Raw genomic sequence first — 21624 nt, 5'->3', positions numbered from 1 at the left:
AAATTGGCAGTTGAATCTAATCACTGAATGATATGTCACTTGTGCTGAAAAACGTTCTTGATTCATTTCTGTCAAGATCTCCACAAAAACACAATTTAACTTGAATTTATTACATATGATAGTGGTAACTAGATCCTTGAAAGGTATTGTCAATACTAAAATACTGCATAAGCTATGACTGAGCGGTAATTTAGGTGTTAGTAAAAATTTATGATGGTGCAATCAGAACCTTCATAGCATATACACTATTATGCAAGTTACAGGAAAGATAGGCATTTATAATACATGAATTAGCACCATGTGGTCTGGCAGAAGCGTATAATTGCTATTTTACTTTTCATTTAAAGGAATAATTAGTGTCCACCTCAGAAGCAACATGTCTGACAATCATGAAGAGGACCTAGTTTTGAATTTTGGTTTTACAAGGGATTTTTTTTAATAGAAGGGCTGGAATGGACTGAATGCAATCATGAGGGTGAGAATCCACTTAAATAGGAAATAATAATATCTCTAAAGGTCAGAATGCTGACGATAGACTAGTATACTGATCCCATACTTCTCCATACTGCATCCATTGAAGTTGTTGGCAGACAGTGATGGTGGTGAGTCTCTATTGTGTGGCCTTCAGGATTCAATGATGGAGTCAGTCAGTTAGTACACTGCCAGAAGTTTGTTGCAGCCACATAGTTTTGCCTAGTTATGTAATGGAAACAGGCTGGAGGAAATCTGAGTGGAGTCATAGTCAAAGTTAGTCCCATACTGATCAGCAAGCATTGAAGACACTGTGGGAATCTCAATTCATTGTCCTGATGAAGCTCCTTCTTGAGATGGTTTATCATTACATTCCTCAGATCTTACATGATATCAAGTGCACATCTGTGTGAAACTGATACTTTGAAGCATGCTTGTGCACTTTATTGATGTGTTTGTATTGTTACTGATGACCATAGTATGGAACAAAAGCATGGTGAAACTCACTACTAGCACATGTCCATCCCTCTCAAATAGTAAAAGGAGGGCTACCAACCACCCCTATACAAGGGATGGATCTTAATTTACAGTGCCACATGTCCTCATTCTATTAGACACTGTGGAAAGGTTTGATTTTCAACACGGGACATTGTTGCAAAATGTGATGATCAGGCACTACCACTTTTCCCTTGCAGTCCAAATTCTGCAATAGGAAATTTCTTTCACCTCCTGGAATGGGTTGAACTATCTCCAACTGAGTGCCACCAAGTTATCATCGGTTGACAACTTCAGCTAAAGAGGCATCATATTTCAAGAGTAGTTCTTCTGCACCATGAGGCTATTTGTCAAATTTTGGACTGTTTATGAGATGCAGATGTGAATGAAGGCAACAAACAGAGAATGGCCACTCACCTAATAAGAGGATGAGTTAAAAGGGGTTTCATCAGAGATTCACCGGAAACGTGTCTCCTGATCAGTGTACTAGGACTTATCATCAGTTGAGCACTAGCAGTACATTCACTGTTTCCTCCAAAAGCAAATATGTGGCCATTGTCTGAGACGTCTGGCAATAAGGTATCGATTAAGTAAGTTACCTGAGACACACAATGCAGTAGGGGGCATTAATTGCTATCAACATAATTTTTGTCAATACATGCAGCACTATCTAATCATATCCAATTTCTCTCTTTACAGGCAGGCAACCTGCGACCTATAATCACTGAATATGATTCCAAGAAGAGAGGCTGTCGAACAGAACTTGCAGACCTTGTTCTTAACAAGTAAGTAATGTGCTCAAATGAAGTAAGCTTAAAGAAACAGTCTTCATGTTTCAGAGTATAAAAAATGTAGTATGTTTGATCAAATGCAAAGATGTAAGTCAATATTACCAGAGGATCTGGTAAAATACAGACAGTGTAAATACATTTCAAACTAACTGGTAGTGGTTGATCTATTAGTTTGGCTGACTCATAGAGAATTTAAAACAAATTTACTAAAGCATTAAAGTCAAATAGAGTCACCTGAAGAGGGAGATGCTAGATACAGCATTGATAAGCTAGAATTTAAAAAAGCAATCAGTGATATTTCAGTCACTCTAACTGAAACACACACTATAAAAAAATGAAAATAAGGACACTAGTTACATACAGGTAACACATGGCAGGAGAACTGAAAACAAAATTAATTATGTTACTGACAAAATATAACATATGTACTGAATTCCACTTTGTGTCATACATGTGTCTGACCATACATGTAATTTACACATCTATCTTTATAAGCAATCAGTGTCTGCCACAACATGTTCTGAACTTGTTTTCATCAAGAACTCACACTCTATAAAGTGCCAGATTTTTTTTTCTCTCCTTTTAATAAATGTGTCTGATGTAATTCATCAAACTTCAACTAACTTGATGTGGCAGAAGTTCATGTGTTATCTGTTTCTAACTTCATTAACATCTTGGAAACTGGCTAAAAATAGATATCCATTACCCAAAGCATTAGAAATGAATTCTCATCAGAAAAATTTAATTCAGATAGTTGAGAATCCTAATTACATTTATGATTACAAGCTTCACATATTTAATGTAGGAATTGGTTGGTATCACAATCTCTCAAAGTGTGATCTGTGTTTCCACTGGCACCAACCATACTAGATCCATCCTAGCTATTGTCCACTAACACTACTTTACATATTATTTGTTACAGCAATGTCACACAACTTGCTTGTACAATTTTAACTGTTTGTCCTTCGGTAATCCAGATAACACTCTCATAACTGGGCATCTCAATCCAAGATTGCAATTCACTGTATGGCTTACATTATACAAACAAGTGTCATCAGAGACATGGTTGTATTTATTTATTACAATCAGGAAATACTTAATTCATGTTATCTGTTTTAAAGTCCCCTTGAGTGTGCTAACTATCCACTTTTTTTCACAGATATAAATGTGATAAAAATGATGTTCCCATCACTGTTGCTGCTGGATCAACTACTCCACTTGTTGAAAAGCCTGCCAATGATGAGGAGCTCGGTTATAACCCCTTTGAACATCGTGACCATCCACATCCCACCACGTAAGTGTTGCTGTGCAGTTTTCTTTATTTCTTGCCAGACTGATAATATTATCAAAACTGACATTATGTGTGTAATGAAGATTCTTCTAAGGCTTCTTATGAATAGTGATTATCATGAGCTCTCCGCTTCATTATCCACTGCATGTGCATATTTTATCTCATGATATCTCTAGCAAGCATTGTTTAACTGTTTCTATTATTTTAGTTATGGACTCTGCTGACATGTCTTATAGGATTGACATAATTTTTTTTTTTTTTTTTTTTTTGCAGTAGACCTGCATCTATAAATTTTGAAATAATATTAACACGAGAGAAATGTACATAGACCTCAGACTTTCATTTAATAGTCATTTCCCTTACCCTCAGCCCTCTTTATGAGATTAAACTGAAAGAGTATGTCACTGCAGAAATATGTACATAATAATTTTGTTTCTCTCAGTCAGTTCTGACATAATTATTGACTGCAGCAACAAGACATAATTCACATACTTATGATATGCTTTAAAAGTCAAAGTCAAATGCATATCTGAGTACTCTGAGGAAACTATTTATAACAAGAGTTCACATTTTATTGTAGTTTTGTTCCATGTTTTTCACATCTACTGGCTTAGTAGGTCTCCACAAGTTAGGAACATAATTTACATTCAATTTTATTAACTGTTAATATTTTTCACTTATTTCTGTTGTAGACCACTGATAGATTCTGTGATTTTTAACTTTTTCAGTGACTGTGAGACACTAATACATTTGCTAAAGGGAAGTCTTGGATCAGGAATCTTGGCAATGCCTCTGGCATTCTACAATTCTGGTCTCCTGTTTGGCCTTGTTGCAATTTTCATTGTTGGTTTTGTCTGCACATACTGTGTACACATACTGGTGAGTATTTCATGTGATTACTTGCACAAGTATTCATTTATATATAAACAATCAATAATGATTTTTCTAATATTAAGAATGTAAATTAGATATATACATTTGTAGCATATTTTGATGACAAACTCAGTCTGAATGACATAAGTAGAACTAGTTATATCTCCCTAAGAGAAGAATTACTTTGATAAACATGTTGTTATAAGGCAAAAAGCAATTTCCTGTCTTTATTACCTTCAGTTTACATAAATTTCTGAACAGGCTATGAAATGGTTGAGCAGTTCATTATAACTGAGTGGATACTTCTGTACACTCTATTTTCTGCAGCGAGCATAACAAAAACCTCTTTTTCAGGTGAAATGCGCACATATCCTATGTCGTAGATCCAAAGTTCCTACGCTTGGCTTTTCTGAAGTAGCTGAAGCAGCATTTTTGACAGGACCACCAGTTTTGCAGAAGTTTTCGGGAATTGCAGCGTGAGTGCACATATTTATCATAAAAAAATTAAATAACTTTTTTGTCAGAAAAATGCAATATTAAAAAAATACTATATTGAAATTTGGATACTGAAATACGTAAAACAGACATGCTACATTCACAAATTTTGTCAAAGTGTTGTTCTGTATTTTCACATTTTAATTACACAGCTATTGACAACCAAATTAAAAAGATTATTTGCATTGAAGTATAGTTTACAACAATACTGTAACACAAGGTATCTATTTCCTGAAAATGTATGAAATTGTTTCTCTTTCAGGGGCTGCATAAACACATTCCTGGTGATTGATTTAATAGGATGCTGCTGTGTCTACATTGTTTTTGTTGCAAAAAATATTAAACAGGTAAGAAATTAGTTAAATTTAACAAATTTTATATAACAGGCTGGCATTGTGTAACTGTTATGTGTGTCTGTTGACCACGTTACTTACGTGTAAAATCTGAGGCCTAAAAATTTCTTAAGTGATCTCAGTGCTAGACATGGCCAATTTGTCTCTGTTAAACAGTAAAGCAAGTGCTTCCATCTTCTCCTGGCTATCTGTATTTCCATTTTCATGTTTTATACAGTCATGCTTTTTTCTCCATCCCCACCCCTCATTCTGGATGTTCCTTTTTATCTCCCTCCCCCACCTCTTTCCCAACATTCATTGCTACCAGTATCCAGAGTTTTCAGTTTACATCTACCTCCTTATAATTTGTCTTTGTTGTTTCACTTTCCATGAAATTATATAAAATCTATTTTTACTATTTATGGTAGCTACTACTGTTACCACTATTTATGTTATACACTTAAAAGTGTTACATGAAAAATCTTAACGCTTTTTTTAATAAAACAAATGTTATTAAAATTCTAGATCATGTTTACATACTTATTTCTTAATATAGTCATGCTTGTAATAAATATGTTTCTCCCAATGAGAGACCTGTTCATTGATACCTTTCTTGTGGAATATTTAACTTCATTGACAGAGGTACAGCCTTACTCTGGCTTGCACCTCTTCATCAGGTCAGAGTGAAGTCCTAAAGGTGCCCTTTCTTTAAGTTTTGGAAACAGACAAAAATCGGATGAGGCCAAGTCTGGACTGTATGGAGGACAATTGATGAGAGTGAACCTGAGCCATCGGACTGTTATGGACGTCACAGTGCTTGTGTGTGGCCTGGCATTGTCATGCTGTGCTCCATGTATGAATGAACTACATGAATTCAAAACTCGATTACAACATGCTGTTTTTCTTGCACTGACATGGTTACATTACACACCACCTTGTTACACGCTACCATTCAGAGCTCTCTAGTGACAGAGGACTGCAGAAAAAATATATATAAGGAGAATGTTAATAATGTTTGTTTTATTTAAAAAGCTTTAAGATTTTTCACATAAAAGTTTGGAAGTATTACTCTTCAACACACCTTCATAATTATTTCTAAGTGGTGCAAGACTTGTTATAACATGTGCTGTAATTAACTTAATGTAAACTATGTAAAGTACATGGCTGGATGAAAGGATAAATAAATTAATATATGAATAAAAATAAATAGATATATGTTTTGGGTGAGGTGTACAGAATAAATGGAACTGATGCAGTATCATTTGATTGTTAATAGCTGAACAGTGACTAAGCAAATCTGCAACAGTTCCATGAAGGGCAGAAATAATTAAATATGCATTGTTGACCTTTTTTTAAACAGATGATATGTAGAAGGCATAATGATAAACACGGTAATTTTGTTGCCTCTACAGAATTCCGTATGATTCTTGCTTGTGTGCACTCAATTATTCCAGTTTCAAAGTGAAAATACAGAAACGTTGTGATATGAGGAAACATTTTGTTTACCTTTTTGTGTAATTCATTGTGACTTATATCACCTATAGTAATTTAATGTGTACACTTGATCTACATCTTCAGGCTAATCCTGACATATTTAAAAGATAACTCTGAATCAAAAATTTATTAGGCTTCCTACTAACATGTTGTCCAAGACCATTTATTTAGTTTGGTTGGTAATTTACCACTACAGTTTTCATGAACTGAGATCAGATTAATATCTTTAGAATGCAATAAATAAATCCTCTCAAGCCACAAAATACATTTTTTAAATGTGTTTCACAGGTGATGTCATTCAGGTTAGGTAAAATGCAGTTTCACATCAATCACTGAATCCAACAATTTATTGCTTGTTATGTAGCAAAAATGCTTGTTATGCTGATATTCTATTTGGATGATGTCATTGGTGTGACTGAATACTAGTTATATACATAAACTTTGCTGTAAAGTTCTTGTTGGGTGTAAATACCTTAGCCGGCCGCGGTGGCCGTGCGGTTCTAGGCGCTCCAGTCTGGAGGCGCGCTGTTGCTACGGTCGCAGGTTTGAATCCTGCCTCGGGCATGGGTGTATGTGATGTCCTTAGGTTGGTTAGGTTTAAGTAGTTCTAAGTTCTAGGGGACTGATGACCACAGCAGTTGAGTCCCATAGTGCTCAGAGCCATTTGAACCATTTTTGTAAATACCTTAGGATTAGATAACACCACTCACCAAAAAGCAGGAGCATTTAGTTCTTGATAGGCAAACACAAAAGAAGGAAAACTTGCTAGCTTTCAGTGTCATCCTTTAATGAGTAAAATACACATACACACTCACTCACACACACAAATATCCATTCCCAAGCCCCTCCATGGTGCCGGGCATAGGGCATGTATCCATGTTTGTGAGTGTGTGTGTTTGTGTATTTTACTCTAGGCCATTAAAAGGTAATTCTGAAAGCTAGCAAGTTTTCCTTCTTTTGTGTATGCCGATCAACAATTCAATGCTTCTGCTTTTTGGTGAGTGGTCTCCTTTAATACTAAAGTAGTTAAATATGTAGCTGTTGTTATCTGAAAAAACCTGAAGACACAGAGGGTATTCACAAAAATAATGAACTGTTTGAACTGTTTATTCTTGCCGGCCGTGGTAGTCGAGCAGTTCTAGGCGCTTCAGTCTGGAACCGCACGACCGCTACAGTCGCAGGTTCGAATCCTGCCTCGGGTATTGATGTGTGTGATGTCCTTAGGTTAGTTAGGTTTAAGCAGTTCTAAGTTCTAGGGGACTGATGACCTCAGCTGTTAAGTCCCATAGTGCTCAGAGCCATTTTTTTTAAATTTATTTGTTGGTTGTAACTGCTTCTCTTTCTGTCATAGGTTGTTGATTTCTACTCAGAGACTGAGTGGCCTATTCAGTACTACATGCTGATAATGGCTCCTGTACTGATCCTAATCAACTGGGTTCGAAATCTGAAATACCTCTCTCCTTTCTCAATGCTGGCAAACATACTGATCAGTATTGGATTAGGAATTACCTTCTACTACATCTTCAGTGATCTGCCTTCCATCACCAACAGTGGCCTTCCTAATTTTTCATCATGGGGACAACTACCGTTGTTTTTTGGAACTGCCATTTTTGCCTTGGAAGGAATAGGAGTGGTATGTGGAAACAATCAACAATTTATGTGTGGTTTTAATGTTAAATAAATGTTAACTCTTATGTCAACTAATGAAAAATACTAACAGTTAAAAATGGAAATCTTCTGCATTAACCTCTTTTGTAGGATACATTCAGTTTGATTTAATTATAGAGCAGAATTCAAATTAATGAGACATTTTAGCATTTTAAGCTCAATCAGGATATACATTATTAGCACTGCTGTTTTTTATGATTCTGACAACTGAGTCATTGACTTTCACAGTAGCTTGGTTTTTGCACACCAGGCTTAGTGTTAATGTTTTAATGTTTGACTCACTCACCTTTATTCTGAATGATTCTCTAAAGTACTCAACTAATATCTGATTTCGGACATTCATACACATGTATAGAAAATATTTTCTATCACTGTAGTAGTTGCAATATTTTTTTGCTTATCTGTAATACTCAGTAAAGTAATGAGACAGCATTGATGGATGATCCATGAACCTATTCATATTACACGAACAGCTTCTGGTATTTTATATGACTTGTATATAAACCTCAGTGGACTAGTTTCTTAATGACTGTCGCAGTCTCTTCTCATAGTTCAAAGTACTTGTACTTTTATTCATTATATATATATATATATATATGCAGCCGTCTATATGGGACAAATGATGTACCATACTTTTCTCTGTCACACATCTATCTCTACCCCTGTCCCCATGCCTCAGTTTTTTTGAGTCCACACTTACACTCATTTCCCTGCAGTTTCTATCTTCCTCTGTTCTACCTCCCTGTCTAAGTCACAATCCATGAAACCACTTCATCATGTGCCACACAACACTTCTGGTACCTGGACCAAAGGAAACTCACTACTTCCACATCCCTATCATGTTCTTTCATTACCTCTCCCTGCCAACATGCAGCACCTGCACTTCCACTGCTCCCTGCCTACTTTCCCTTCCTTCCACTTGACCTGACACAACTCAACACCACAGTTAATCAGCAGAGTTGGGACAATGTAGCCACATTTGTGTATGTCCACTGTATTAGTTATCTTTGAAGGAGGAAATTGTCAAAAAGCTTAGCAACATTGTCCATAATATTTGTACTATATTACTAATTATCTTAAGATCAATTCTTAATTTTGTTTATTTAATTTGAATATCTTTTTGCAGGTAATGCCACTCGAAAACAGTATGAAGACACCGACACATTTTATTGGCTGCCCAGGTGTGCTCAATATTGGTATGGCAGTTGTAGTGTCCCTTTACACAGCTGTCGGCTTCTTTGGCTACCTTAAATATGGTGACAAGACTGAAGGCAGCATAACACTGAACTTGCCAACAGAAGAAGTGTGAGTATTAATTCAGAGTCAGTATGGTCTTATATTATTGTTCTACATTATTTTTAATACCATCTAATGTCACAATGTCTATCATTTGTCCAAAGTGCTTAAATATTATCTAACGCTAACTTTCTTAGCTTTAAAACAATATTAAATTTACAGCACTTCCTCAGGACACTTGCCAGCAACATATAGTGTAAACAATTATTACATATACAGCTGACGAATCACCTTAAAATTCAAATAGTAGACAGATATTAGTGATCTGAGTACAAATATAAATTTGTACTGAATACAAACACAAATCATTTTTGGATGTCACTGTATCACATTTTACAACAAGATACAATGAAGTGACAAAATGCCAATGGAACCAACTATGGAGGTCCATCTTTAGTGCGGGTTTGTTACAGACTGGCCCAGTCAGTTAAGGTCATGATAGCGGTGGCAATTTTCTTCACATACGCACTGCAGTTCTACGTGCCCTTCGAGATCATCTGGAAGGCGACAAAACATCGTTTTGGTTCCCGCAAAACCATTGCTGAGTACATACTGAGAACGATCCTCGTTATCTGCACAGGTACATTTGTTACAGATTTAAATGGTTATGCAATATTAATTGCAAACATAATTAATGACAATGAAACATACTAATTTACATAAAATGTAACACAAGTTTATATTCACAAGCATGTGGAATTTTACTGAGTAGCTCATTCTAACATTAAAAGTCTCCATTGCCAAATATTTACTCTATTCCTTTTTTCTAGTAATGTCATGTTCTGCCTTTTAGTTTCTGATCTGCTTGTGTCTCAAATTTTTCTGACCTGCCCTTTTTCCTCTTGATATTACCACTTTTATGTATGTTTGGTCACTCAAAGGCGAAATATTACCGTTGAACTCACCACCATTGATTAAATGATTGAAGATGGATCACAGGCTTGACCCTATGGCTGCTGCAGATGAGATTGCTACATGCCAAGCTGAGAGCTGTGGTGTTAGCCCCTGATCACATCTACCCACACAAAATCCCGTGTTACCCATACAGCCTGCTTTGCACTGTGCTGAATATGTTTGTATGTCTCCTCCTGTTACTCTAGGATTTGCCACCACCAAAATGGACATAATTGAAGGTGTAAAAATTAGCTCCACCCCCATTAATAAGGGACATTTCCAAGGTCGGGTCGCTGTCTGCCTCAGTGGCATGGATAGCTCTACCATAGTTGCAGTCACGGAGAGAGAGGAAGGGGGTGGGGATGGGGTGGGAGGAATAATCAATCTGTGGAGAGGCCAGTCAAACATGTAGTTCCTGAAGAGGGCCAGCACGCTTTTCAGTAGTTGCAGAGGCAACGGGCTGGATGATTGCCTGATCTGAGCTTGTAATATTAAGCAACATGGCCTTGTTATGCTGGTACTGCAAACAGGAGAAAGCTAGGAAAAACAACAGCCATTATATTTCCTGAAGGCATGCAACTCTACTGTATGGTTGAGTCTGGGAAAATATTACTTCATTCAGATCTCTATCTGGGAACTACTGAGGAAGATATCATCACTAGGTAAAACAAAAGTGGCTTTCTATGGGTTTCAGTGTGCAGCATTAGATCCCTTAATTGGATAGGATGAAGTTTGATATAGTTGGAATTAGTGAAGTGTGGTGGCAGAAGAACATGACTTCTGGTCAGATGAGTTATAAAAACAAAATAAAAAATAGTGCTAATGTAAAAGTAGGTCTAATAATGAATAACAAGATAATAAAGCAAATAAGCATCTATGAACAGCTTAATGAATGCATTATCATAGTCAACATAGACATGAAGGCAACACCCACAAGAATAATACAAGTTTATATGTCAATCAGCTCCATTCATGATAAAGAAATTAAAGAATGTATGATGGGACAAATTATTCAAATAGTTAAAGGAGGCAAAAATTTAATTGTGATGGGGGATTGGATTTAAGCAGTGTAAAAAAGAAGAGAAGGAAAAATAGTGAGGAATATGGACTAGGGGAAAGAAATGATAGGGGAAGTCACCTGATGGAATTTTGTGCAGAACATAGTTTATCACTACTAATCCTTGGTTTAAACTCATGAAAGAAGATTGTACATGTGGACTAGAGCAGGAGACTGATTACATAACAGCAAGGCAACTTCAAAACTGGATTTAAAGCTGCAAAACATTTTTAGACACTGATGTGGGTTCTGACCATAATTTGTTGGTTACAAACTGCAGATTAAATCTGATGACATTTCAGAAAGGTAGGAAATTGAGGAAATGGGCCTGAACAGCTTTAAAGAAACAGAGGCAGTTTAGAGTTTGAGAAAGAGAATTAGACAATAATTGACTGAAATAAATAGAAGATAATTGGTTTATTTTTAAAAATGAAATAGTGAAAGCAGTATGGGATCAAACAGGGAAAGCCCAGTAGAGCTCTATTAATAACCCATGAGATAAGGTATCTAACTGACAAAAGCAGAAAATATAGATATCTAGTAAATGAGATTGACAGGAAGTGCAAAATGGCAAAGTAGAGATGGCAAGATGAGAAATGTAAGACTGTAGAAGAATGCATAACTTGAGGAAAGACAGAGGTCACCTATAGAAATATTAAAGAAACTTTGGACAAAAGCAAAGCAGCTCTATGAATATCAAGAGTTCTGATAGGAAATCAGTACCCATGTGAAAGTTACTACCACTTTCAGCTTTTCATATTTGGAAGGACTATCAATTACATCTCTTGTTGGAACTATAATTCTACATCTGCTGCTTAGGACCATGGCTTTCAGGATACGAGGAGCAGTTATCACTCACATCAACAGCAAATAATTCATCTTCAGTGCTGCTCTTCCTGAGTATCTCCATGAACTCTTCCTCAGTGCAACCACAATGCCCTGTCATTTTGTTTGTAGAAACGATGATGGGAAAAATATTGTGATGCCAATCCTGATTAACAGTAAGACGTAAAGCAAAGCTGAATGCAGCAAAAGAGGGTCACAACAAACAAAAGAATCCCAACACAATTTAATGGCAGTAACTATAAAAAGCTACTAAGATATGGGGCAGAAATTCTGCTGTGTACTTAAACTCAGAAACAGTACTCAAGTTCCTGAGTGGTGACATGTCTGTATTGGTAAAGAGTGCTCAGCGGTCAGAGAGGAGGTTCAAGTTGATCAGTAATGCTGAAGGAAAATGCAGAGGTCACAATTAAGCTCTTCAGCAGCTTAGTGAGAACAGTGGGGTTTGATGAATTAATCTATCAACAGCAGTCAAAGTGTTAAATTAGATAAGCCTATGGTGGGAAATTAGCTGTGTCTTTTTGGAGGCTAAATTCTAACATCAAATTTAGGTAATTTATGAAAACTATAAGAAACAGATGGGTATTTTTATCTTGCTCTTTCCAAATGCAAGTCCATTGTTTTAAACATCTATGCATTTAACTTTCTCACAGCCACTAAGCTCTCACTTCCAAGCTTTGGAACATTTCCTCTGACAATGGGAATAATGTTCAAAAGTAACAAGACTATATATGTTGCTCCAAACACCTTTACTCAGTGTATTTATCATGTACTTTTTGTATTATAACTACAATGTAATTTTTCACATGCCAGTAATGCAATAACAGTTGTGTCACAAATAATTTCTGGTCTATGCAATAGAACTATATGATTCATTTGACACAACACCATTCAAATTTTGAACTTAAAAGTTTCTATGCTAAGACATTATTTCATGGAATTAACTGTAAATTGAAAACAAGTCCTTTAGATACATAATAAATATGGAAATCTGGAGTTACAATTATTAATGGCACATTTCTGTTGGAATATATAGCAGAAAACAATCAGTCACTCACAAATCTTGCATTATTTTTACTGATTTTTACAAGCAATATAACTATTCTGCATCATTTCTATAAAATCACAAGTTGTTTCTGAATTTCCATCCATTGCTTGCAGAATACATAAAAACTCCTATGCCATAATGTTTACAATGTTTGCCATGTCAATTGTGTGTATAAAATGGAACACTTTCTTTACAGTGGGTGTAGCAGCTGCTGTGCCAAATCTAGGACCAATAATTTCATTGGTGGGTGCTGTGTGTTTATCAACCCTTGGCCTGATGTTCCCTGCCATCATTGAATTGGCCACCTACTGGGAATCTCCTGGACTGGGGAGTTATTACTGGCGTCTCTGGAAAAACGTGTTGATCATTCTGTTTGGAGTACTTGGGTTTGTCACTGGAACCTGGACAAGCATACAAGAAATTGTCGAAGAGATGTAAGGATGTGAGATATTAAGGGAGAATTACTGTGGGAACTGCCTCACACATCCTACATCCGTCCGCATGCAAAGGTTGTGGGAGGCTAATCTCAGTAGTCAGTAAACAGAGGCGGATTCAGAGCTTTGTCTACCTAGGTGCAGGCACCACAGGGTAGTTACAGAGTTGGTATGTGATTTATTAAAACCAACTGTGGCACTGGCATTCCCTGCCATAAGCCCTTTTGGGTGTGCCATTTCCAGTAATTTGGAAGAGATAGACTGTTAACATAGATATACATGCCTATTAGACTGCAGAGCTTGCCATATGGTGCTAATGTTTTAGTTAGTGTTATAACCATGTGGCAAGCGAAGAGGGAGCTTTATTAGTGATAATGAGTTAGCAAAGAGTGCCTACAGGAAGAACTAGCTGTTTGCTGTAATGTGTTGAACACGTTTAAGCAAATTTATCTAGTCATAGCCCACAAGCAAATTTAATTTATATAATGTAAAACTGCATTACATGCATTAGAAAACTGCAACATCCATTTCTTTTTGCATTGCAGTTAACGGGCTATGCAGTAATAGTAAGGGAACAGAGTAATCCAAAACCATTTTGGAGTTAAGTTAATGCAGCAACAGCTTTGTACCAAACATGACAAACTTTTAAAACCATTGTTTGTCATGCACTATAGTCTGTTCCAATGCAGTCTTTCACTGAGCCGCATTCTGTTAATGTTATTAATTGTTTCCGTAAATAAGATACGAGTTATTGTGTAAGGTGCTATCTCAAATGTTTTTTATTGTTATTTAACAAATGTGAATGTAATAATATGTAGATATAGCATGTAAAAGTTGTAAATTTTATTGGATTGAAGAGTAACCTATTTTACTCTTCTTAAATGCAGTATTTGTATACATAAATGGAAAGATAATTTTTAAGTGTTTTTGCACAGGTGGGTGGGTTGGAAATGCTGAATAGTGCCACACAACTAACACAGAGTTTGATATCAGCTTTCTCAGTGTGCTTTCTTAGAGAACTGGCATGATGTACAACTGCAGAGTGTGAAAGATTTCCAATATTGTTCCTGCTTTTGTTTCTATTCATGTATAATGTGTATGCTGCTATTGCAGTTCAGAGATTAATTTACTTTGATTTCATACAATGACATAAGAACAATTTATTCACATTTTACAAAGAAACTGACATAAGAAACATATGTCTCTAAAATTGAAATTAACTCATTTCACCTGTTACAACAACTTTGCAAAAATTGTCAAGAAATTTAAGAAAGGTTAAGCTCAGCAGTTAATAACGAAGCCAACTGTGATAAATTGTACAATCTAAGTGAGGAATATTATCTGATATTTTCGACAAACACTGTAATGTACAAAGCAGTTATATTTTAGTAGATATATTTTTGTAATGCTGATGCTTTAAACAAAGTTCCAAAATTTAATGATGGATATGAGAAACTATATTTAAACTGTTTCACAGCTTTATACATTTTTTTAAATTTCAATGATGCTCAACATACTATTTTCAAAAAAGCATTTGTGTATTGAATAAAATACTGTTTGAAATCAGAATCAGCAAAAGTGATAAAACTTTTCAGTGATGTTCGCTGGTTTCTGTGGATTATTATTGGTCACTAAAATTCTTAATTATACAAATCTCTGCTGTATAAAAGCACAAGCAACTTCTGTTATGTAGCACTATTTTTCAATTTACTCTGAATACTGCTATCATGAGATTCAAGCAAATTATTGAATCGATTTACCAGTGGTTCTAGTAAAACAGAAGTGAAAATAAAACATTTTTCAAGTTAGATTTCCATGAAGCTTTTACATTTTTAATACTTTCAAGTTTTTGAACCATTACATGCATACTGCATGATAAAATCTTATGACACCAAGTTATGTTATGCTGTTGCATACAAAATAATAGTATTTTCTGCACAGGTAGTTTTTTACAATGAACAACACATTTCAGATATTTATTTTTAATACTTGCACCACATGGAAACCAGCTTCCTCCGTTTTAGTTGAAATAGGGTACCATATTAGCCAATAGATTTTCTTTGTACTTTTGAAACAAAGTTCCATTGTTTGATTGATACTGTTGTTAAGTTTTCATGTATGAGTGAAAGAGGCTGTTGCTTCTTTATGCCATATTTATAGTGTAGATCTTTTTCTTGGTAGTCTAGTCCCATTCATTGTGTTATTTTGCATCCTGTGTGTATACTGAATGTTCCTGGCAAAGTATTTTGCTCAGAGCTCAGGAATGTTTTTTAGGTGTATTAAGTGGTACAGTGGCAGTCATGCCAAATGTTTGACATTGAAGGTTATTGATAGTTGCGGGGTGTAAATTATTGGAATGCTGTGTGATTGTAAGGTGGTGCTATGAGTGAAAGAAATATGAAAAACGTTTTAGTCTGCAAAAAATATCTGCAGCTTACCAAAAAGAATGTAATTTATTGTTAAAAGCTTCATAATATTGTGCCTATCAGCTGTACTTGTAACTTATTGAACAGATATTCAGTGGAGATTACATGACAGAATGTGCAACATTCAATTGATCATGTATTTGTGTTACACTTACTAGCAGTTCAGATCTGACTGAATATTTATCAGGGACAACATACTTTTTTCTTTTCTTCAAAACTTAAAATTGTCTTTGTGAGTTTTTAATTTCTCTATTCATTTTTTTAAAATCTGCAGATGTACTGATGTGACATAATACATATTATTTTACAAAAACTGTGAGTGTTTTATTTGTGGTATCATCTCTTTATTGTCCTTCCTATCTAAGACATGCAGTTAATATAATTGATCATAACATGAAATCATAAAGATTCTGTGTGTGATGGGGGAGCAACAAAATTGGACCTGGAGTCGAAATCATAAAAGGTTTGGTTAATTGAATCACATGTTTTAAAACTGGTCTGACAATGTATGTACGTAACTCATTTACATTTAATTTCATGGTAAGTCTGGGTTACATGTTTTCTTTACAATGAGAAGTTCAAGGACTCTCTATTACTTTCAGTAATTGTGAAATATGAACCAATCGAGTCATCTGCAAAGTGACCTAACCAGTAATGTTAACTGGTTCAGGTAGTGAGATCAGTGGAAATAAATTAAATAATTTTTTTTATTTCAAAAGATTGCACAGGCATTGCACCATCAGTAGCTGTTACACCAAATGCAACTGATTAAATTGACTTGCTCTTACTCTCCTGTCCTCACAAACTTCACACAGTTCGCAGCTTCATCAAGTAGCCTCCTCCACAGTGTTCTGTCTTTGGCAACTACTTTCCTTGCTCCAAGTGTATGATGTTCCTTGGCCACCTGCTCTCCATCCTATTTTTGGTCTGCCTAAAGATGCCAGCATGGTAGCTCAGTGCATTCAGTCAGAGAGATGGTGGCCCTCTGTAATAAAAAAAACTGAATAAAGGAATCAACGATCAACTTGAACGGATGTCATGTGATGTCCGCTGAGACCAAATGCAATGAACAACACTGGGGGGGTGGGGGGGTGGGGCGGTGGGGAATAAAAAATAATGGCGGTAGTGTCTTTCACTGGCAATCAAACCGTTCTCAGTACTGGGTTCAAAACCCACCACCACCTACATTTTGATTAATATTCAGCATTGGTGGCTGAAGACATCCACCATAAAGAATCACACTCATTCTGCCAACAGCCTTTCAAAGAGGACAGAGTAGTGGACAGAAGTTCAGGGCACTCTCTTATCCTTGGGATAGGAAACTGCCACTAAAGTTGGAAGAATCAGCAATGATCAATGGTTGAGGATGCAGAATGCAATGGAAACCACTGCATGAAAGACAAATAATTTTTATCCACATGACATGTGGCCTGTAATTGGAGAGCGTCGTGATGATCCCTCCACTGGCAAAAGATTCCGGAGTAGACCCCCATTCAGATCCCCAGAAGAGGACTCCCAAGGGGTAGGTGACCATGAGAAAAAGACTGAATAACCAACAAAAGGATAACATTCTTCAAGTTGGGGTACGGAATCTCAGCAGCTTGGAATGTGGTAGGGAAGCTAGAAAATCTGCAAAAAGAAACACAAAGACTCAATCTGGATATAGTAGGGGTCAGCAAAGTGAAATGGAAATAAAACAAGGACTTCTGGTCAGATGAGTATAGGGAAGTACCAAGAGCAGCAGAAAATGGTATAATAGGAATAGGATTTATTATGAATAGGAAGGCAGGGCAGAGAGTGTATTACTGTGAACAGTTCAGTGATAGGGTTGTTCTTATCAGAATCGAGAACAAACCAACTCCAACAATGATAGTTCAGATATAAATGGCAACACTGCAAGCTGAAGATGAAGAGAAAGAGAACCTATATGAGGACATTGAAAGGTTAATATGGTATGTAAATGAAGAAGAAAATCTAATAGTCATGGGGGACTGGAATTCAGTTGTAGGGGAAAGAGTAGAAGAAAAGGTTACAGGAGAATATTTGCTGTGGACAAGGAATGAGAGAGAAGAAAGTCTAATTGAGTTCTGTAACAATTTTCAGATAGTAATAACAAATACTCTGTTGAAGAATCACAAGAGGAAGAGGTACACTTGGAAAAGGCTGGGTGATGTGGGAAGATTCCAGTTAGATTACATCATTGTCAGACAGAGATACCAAAATCAGATACTGGGTTGTAAGGCATACCAGGAGATGATGTGACTTACCAAACGAAAGTGCTGGCATGTTGATAGACACACAAACAAACGCAAACATACACACAAAATTCAAGGTTTTGCAACCAACGGTTGCTTCGTCAGAAAAGAGGGAAGGAGAGGGAAAGACGAAAGGATGTGGGTTTTACAGGAGAGGATAAGGAGTCATTCCAATCCCGGGAGCGGAAAGACTTACCTTAGGGGGAAAAAAGGACAGGTATACACTCGCACACACGAACATATCCATCCGCACATACACAGACACAAGCAGAGATGCCTTTCCCTCTCCTTCCCTCTTTCCTGACGAAGCAACTGTTGGTTGCGAAAGCTTGAATTTTGTGTGTATGTTTGTGTGTCTATCGACATGCCAGCACTTTCATTTGGTAAGTCACAACATCTTTGTTTTTAGATATATTTTTTCCACATGGAATGTTTCCCTCTGTTTTATATATATGTAAAACAAAGATGATGTGACTTACCAAACGAAAGCACTGGCAGGTCGATAGACACACAAACATACACATCAAAATTCTAGCTTTCGCAACCAACGGATGCTTTGTCAGGAGAGAGGGAAGGAGAGGGAAAGATGAAAGGATGTGGGTTTTAAGCGAGAGGGTAAGGAGTCATCCCAATCCTGGGAGTGGAAAGACTTACCTTTCTAATTTCAAGTTGCCGCCACTCATACCTCACCTGTCATTCAACAACATCTTTGCCTCTGCACTTCCGCCTCGACTGACATCTCTGCCAAAATTCTGTGTCTTTGAATATGTCTGCTTGTGTCTGTATATGTGTGGATGGATATGTGTGTGTGTGTGTGTGTGTGTGTGTGTGTGTGTGTGTGTGTGTGTGTGTGTGTGAGAGAGTGTATACCCATTCTTTTTTCCCCCTAAGGTAAGTCTTTCCGCTCCCGGGATTGGGATGACTCCTTACCCTCTCCCTTAAAACCCACATCCTTTCGTCTTTCCCTCTCCTTCCCTCTTTCCTGACAAAGCAACTGTTGGTTGCGAAAGCTAGAATTTTGTGTGTATGTTTGTGTGTCTATTGACCTGCCAGCACTTTCGTTTGGTAAGTCACATCATCTTTGTTTTTAGATATATTTTGCCCACGTGGAATGTTTCCCTCTATTATATATATATATATATATATATATATATATATATATATATATATATTACCGCCTACTGCAATACACCTTATTGCTATATCTGTAACCTTAGAGAACTTGAATGTATCTCACCATGCCTTAGTACTTTCATATCCCACTTCTTTGCACACTGATTCTTCCTGACTAGTCTCTTCAACTTCAGACTGCTCTTCATCATTACCAAATTGTGATCTGACTATATATATATATATATATATATATATATATATATATATATATATATATAAACAAAGATGAGGTGACTTACCGAACGAAAGCGCTGGCAGGTGCGTCTATCGACCTGCCAGCGCTTTCGTTCGGTAAGTCACCTCATCTTTGTTTATATATATATATATATATATATATAGTCAGATCACAATTTGGTAATGATGAAGAGCAGTCTGAAGTTGAAGAGACTAGTCAGGAAGAATCAGTGTGCAAAGAAGTGGGATATGAAAGTACTAAGGCATGGTGAGATACATTCAAGTTCTCTAAGGTTACAGATATAGCAATAAGGTGTATTGCAGTAGGCGGTAACATTCAAGAGGAATGGACATCTCTAAAAATGGCAATCATAGAAGTTGGAAAGGAAAACATGGATACAAAGAAACCAATGGGTAACAGAAGAAATACTTCAGCTGATCGATGAAAGGAGGAAGAACAAAAATGTTCAGGGAAATTCAGGAACATTGAAATTCAGGTCATTGAGGAATGAAATAAATAGGAAGTGCAGGGAAGCTAAGATAGAATGGCTGCATGAAAAATGTGAAGAAATTGAGAAAGATATGATTGTGGAAGTACTGACTGAGCATATAGGAAAGTCAAAAGAACTTTTGTTGCAATTTCAAAAAGCAAGTATGGTAACATTAAGAGTACAATGGGAATTCCACTGTTGAAGGTAGAGGACAGAGAAGATAGGTGAAAGGAGTACATTGAAGGTCTCTACGAGGGGGAAGAGTTGTCTGATGTGGTATAAGAAGAAACAGGATTCAATTTAGAAGAGATAGGCAATTCAGTATCAATCAGAATTTAAAAGAGCTTTGGAGGACTTAGAATCAAATATGGCAGAAGGGATAGATAACATTCCATAAGAATTTCTAAAATCACTGGGGCAAGTAGCAACAAAATGACTATTCATGTTGATTTGTAGAACTTATGATCTGGTTACATACCATCTGACTTTTGGAAAAATTTCATCCACACAATATCATCCACAAGACTGCAAGAACCGACAAGTGCAAGAATTATCACACAATACAGGGCTATTACAAATGATTGAAGTGATTTCATAAATTCACTGTAGCTCCATTCATTGACATATGGTCACGACACACTACAGATACATAGAAAAACTCATAAAGTTTTGTTCGGCTGAAGCCGCACTTCAGGTTTCTGCTGTCAGAGAGCTCGAGAGTGCAGTGAGACAAAATGGCGACAGGAGCCGAGAAAGCGTATGTCGTGCTTGAAATGCACTCACATCAGTCAGTCATAAAAGTGCAACGACACTTCAGGACGAAGTTCAACAAAGATCTACCAACTGTTAACTCCATTCGGCGATGGTACGCACAGTTTAAAGCTTCTGGATGCCTCTGCAAGGGGAAATCAACGGGTCGGCCTGCAGTGAGTGAAGAAACAGTTGAACACGTGCGGGCAAGTTTCACGCATAGCCCGCGGAAAATTGGCTCATGCCACAACTGGAGACCGACAGCGCCGACTTCATCTTTCAACAGGATGGTGCTCCACCGCACTTCCATCATGATGTTCTGCATTTCTTAAACAGGAGATTGGAAAACCGATGGATCGGTCGTGGTGGAGATAATGATCAGTAATTCATGTCATGGCCTCCACGCTCTCCCGACTTAACCCCATGCGATTTCTTTCTGTGGGGTTATGTGAAAGATTCAGTGTTTAAACCTCCTCTACCAAGAAACGTGCCAGAACTGCGAGCTCGCATCAACGATGCTTTCGAACTCATTGATGGGGACATGCTGCGCCGAGTGTGGGAGGAACTTGATTATCGGCTTGATGTCTGCCGAATCACTAAAGGGGCACATATCAAACGTTTGTGAATGCCTAAAAAAACTTTTTGAGTTTTTGTATGTGTGTGCAAAGCATTTTGAAAATATCTCAAATAATAAAGTTATTGTAGAGCTGTGAAATCGCTTCAATCATTTGTAATAACCCTGTATTTAACAGCTAATGCATCCAAGTTGCTGACAAGAATAATATACAGAAGAATGGAAAAGATAGTTGAGGATGTGTTATAGGATGATCAGTTTGGCTTTGGGAGAGGTAAAGGCATCAGAGAGGCAATTCT

At 36.7% G+C, this 21624-nt stretch overlaps 1 protein-coding gene across 1 annotated transcript in view; it reads left to right on the top strand.

Annotated features, from left to right (window-relative positions):
- Window positions 1-16221, top strand: part of LOC124612318 (proton-coupled amino acid transporter-like protein pathetic) — a 112167-nt gene extending 95946 nt beyond the window's left edge. The window contains exons 3-11 of the mRNA XM_047140448.1: window positions 1666-1751; window positions 2917-3051; window positions 3777-3927; window positions 4276-4397; window positions 4679-4763; window positions 7594-7875; window positions 9037-9215; window positions 9620-9786; window positions 13245-16221. Of these exons, the coding sequence (XP_046996404.1) occupies window positions 1666-1751; window positions 2917-3051; window positions 3777-3927; window positions 4276-4397; window positions 4679-4763; window positions 7594-7875; window positions 9037-9215; window positions 9620-9786; window positions 13245-13486 (1449 nt within the window). The 3' untranslated portion in view covers window positions 13487-16221. The remainder of the gene's footprint in view (window positions 1-1665; window positions 1752-2916; window positions 3052-3776; window positions 3928-4275; window positions 4398-4678; window positions 4764-7593; window positions 7876-9036; window positions 9216-9619; window positions 9787-13244) is intronic.
- Window positions 16222-21624: the final 5403 nt, after the last annotated feature.

The sequence above is a fragment of the Schistocerca americana genome, chromosome 4 (assembly GCF_021461395.2).
Source record: "Schistocerca americana isolate TAMUIC-IGC-003095 chromosome 4, iqSchAmer2.1, whole genome shotgun sequence".
In the NCBI taxonomy this organism is placed as follows: Eukaryota; Metazoa; Arthropoda; class Insecta; order Orthoptera; family Acrididae; genus Schistocerca; species Schistocerca americana.
The sequence above is the reverse complement of the archived record's forward strand: the minus strand, read 5'-3'. Positions and strand labels throughout refer to the sequence as shown.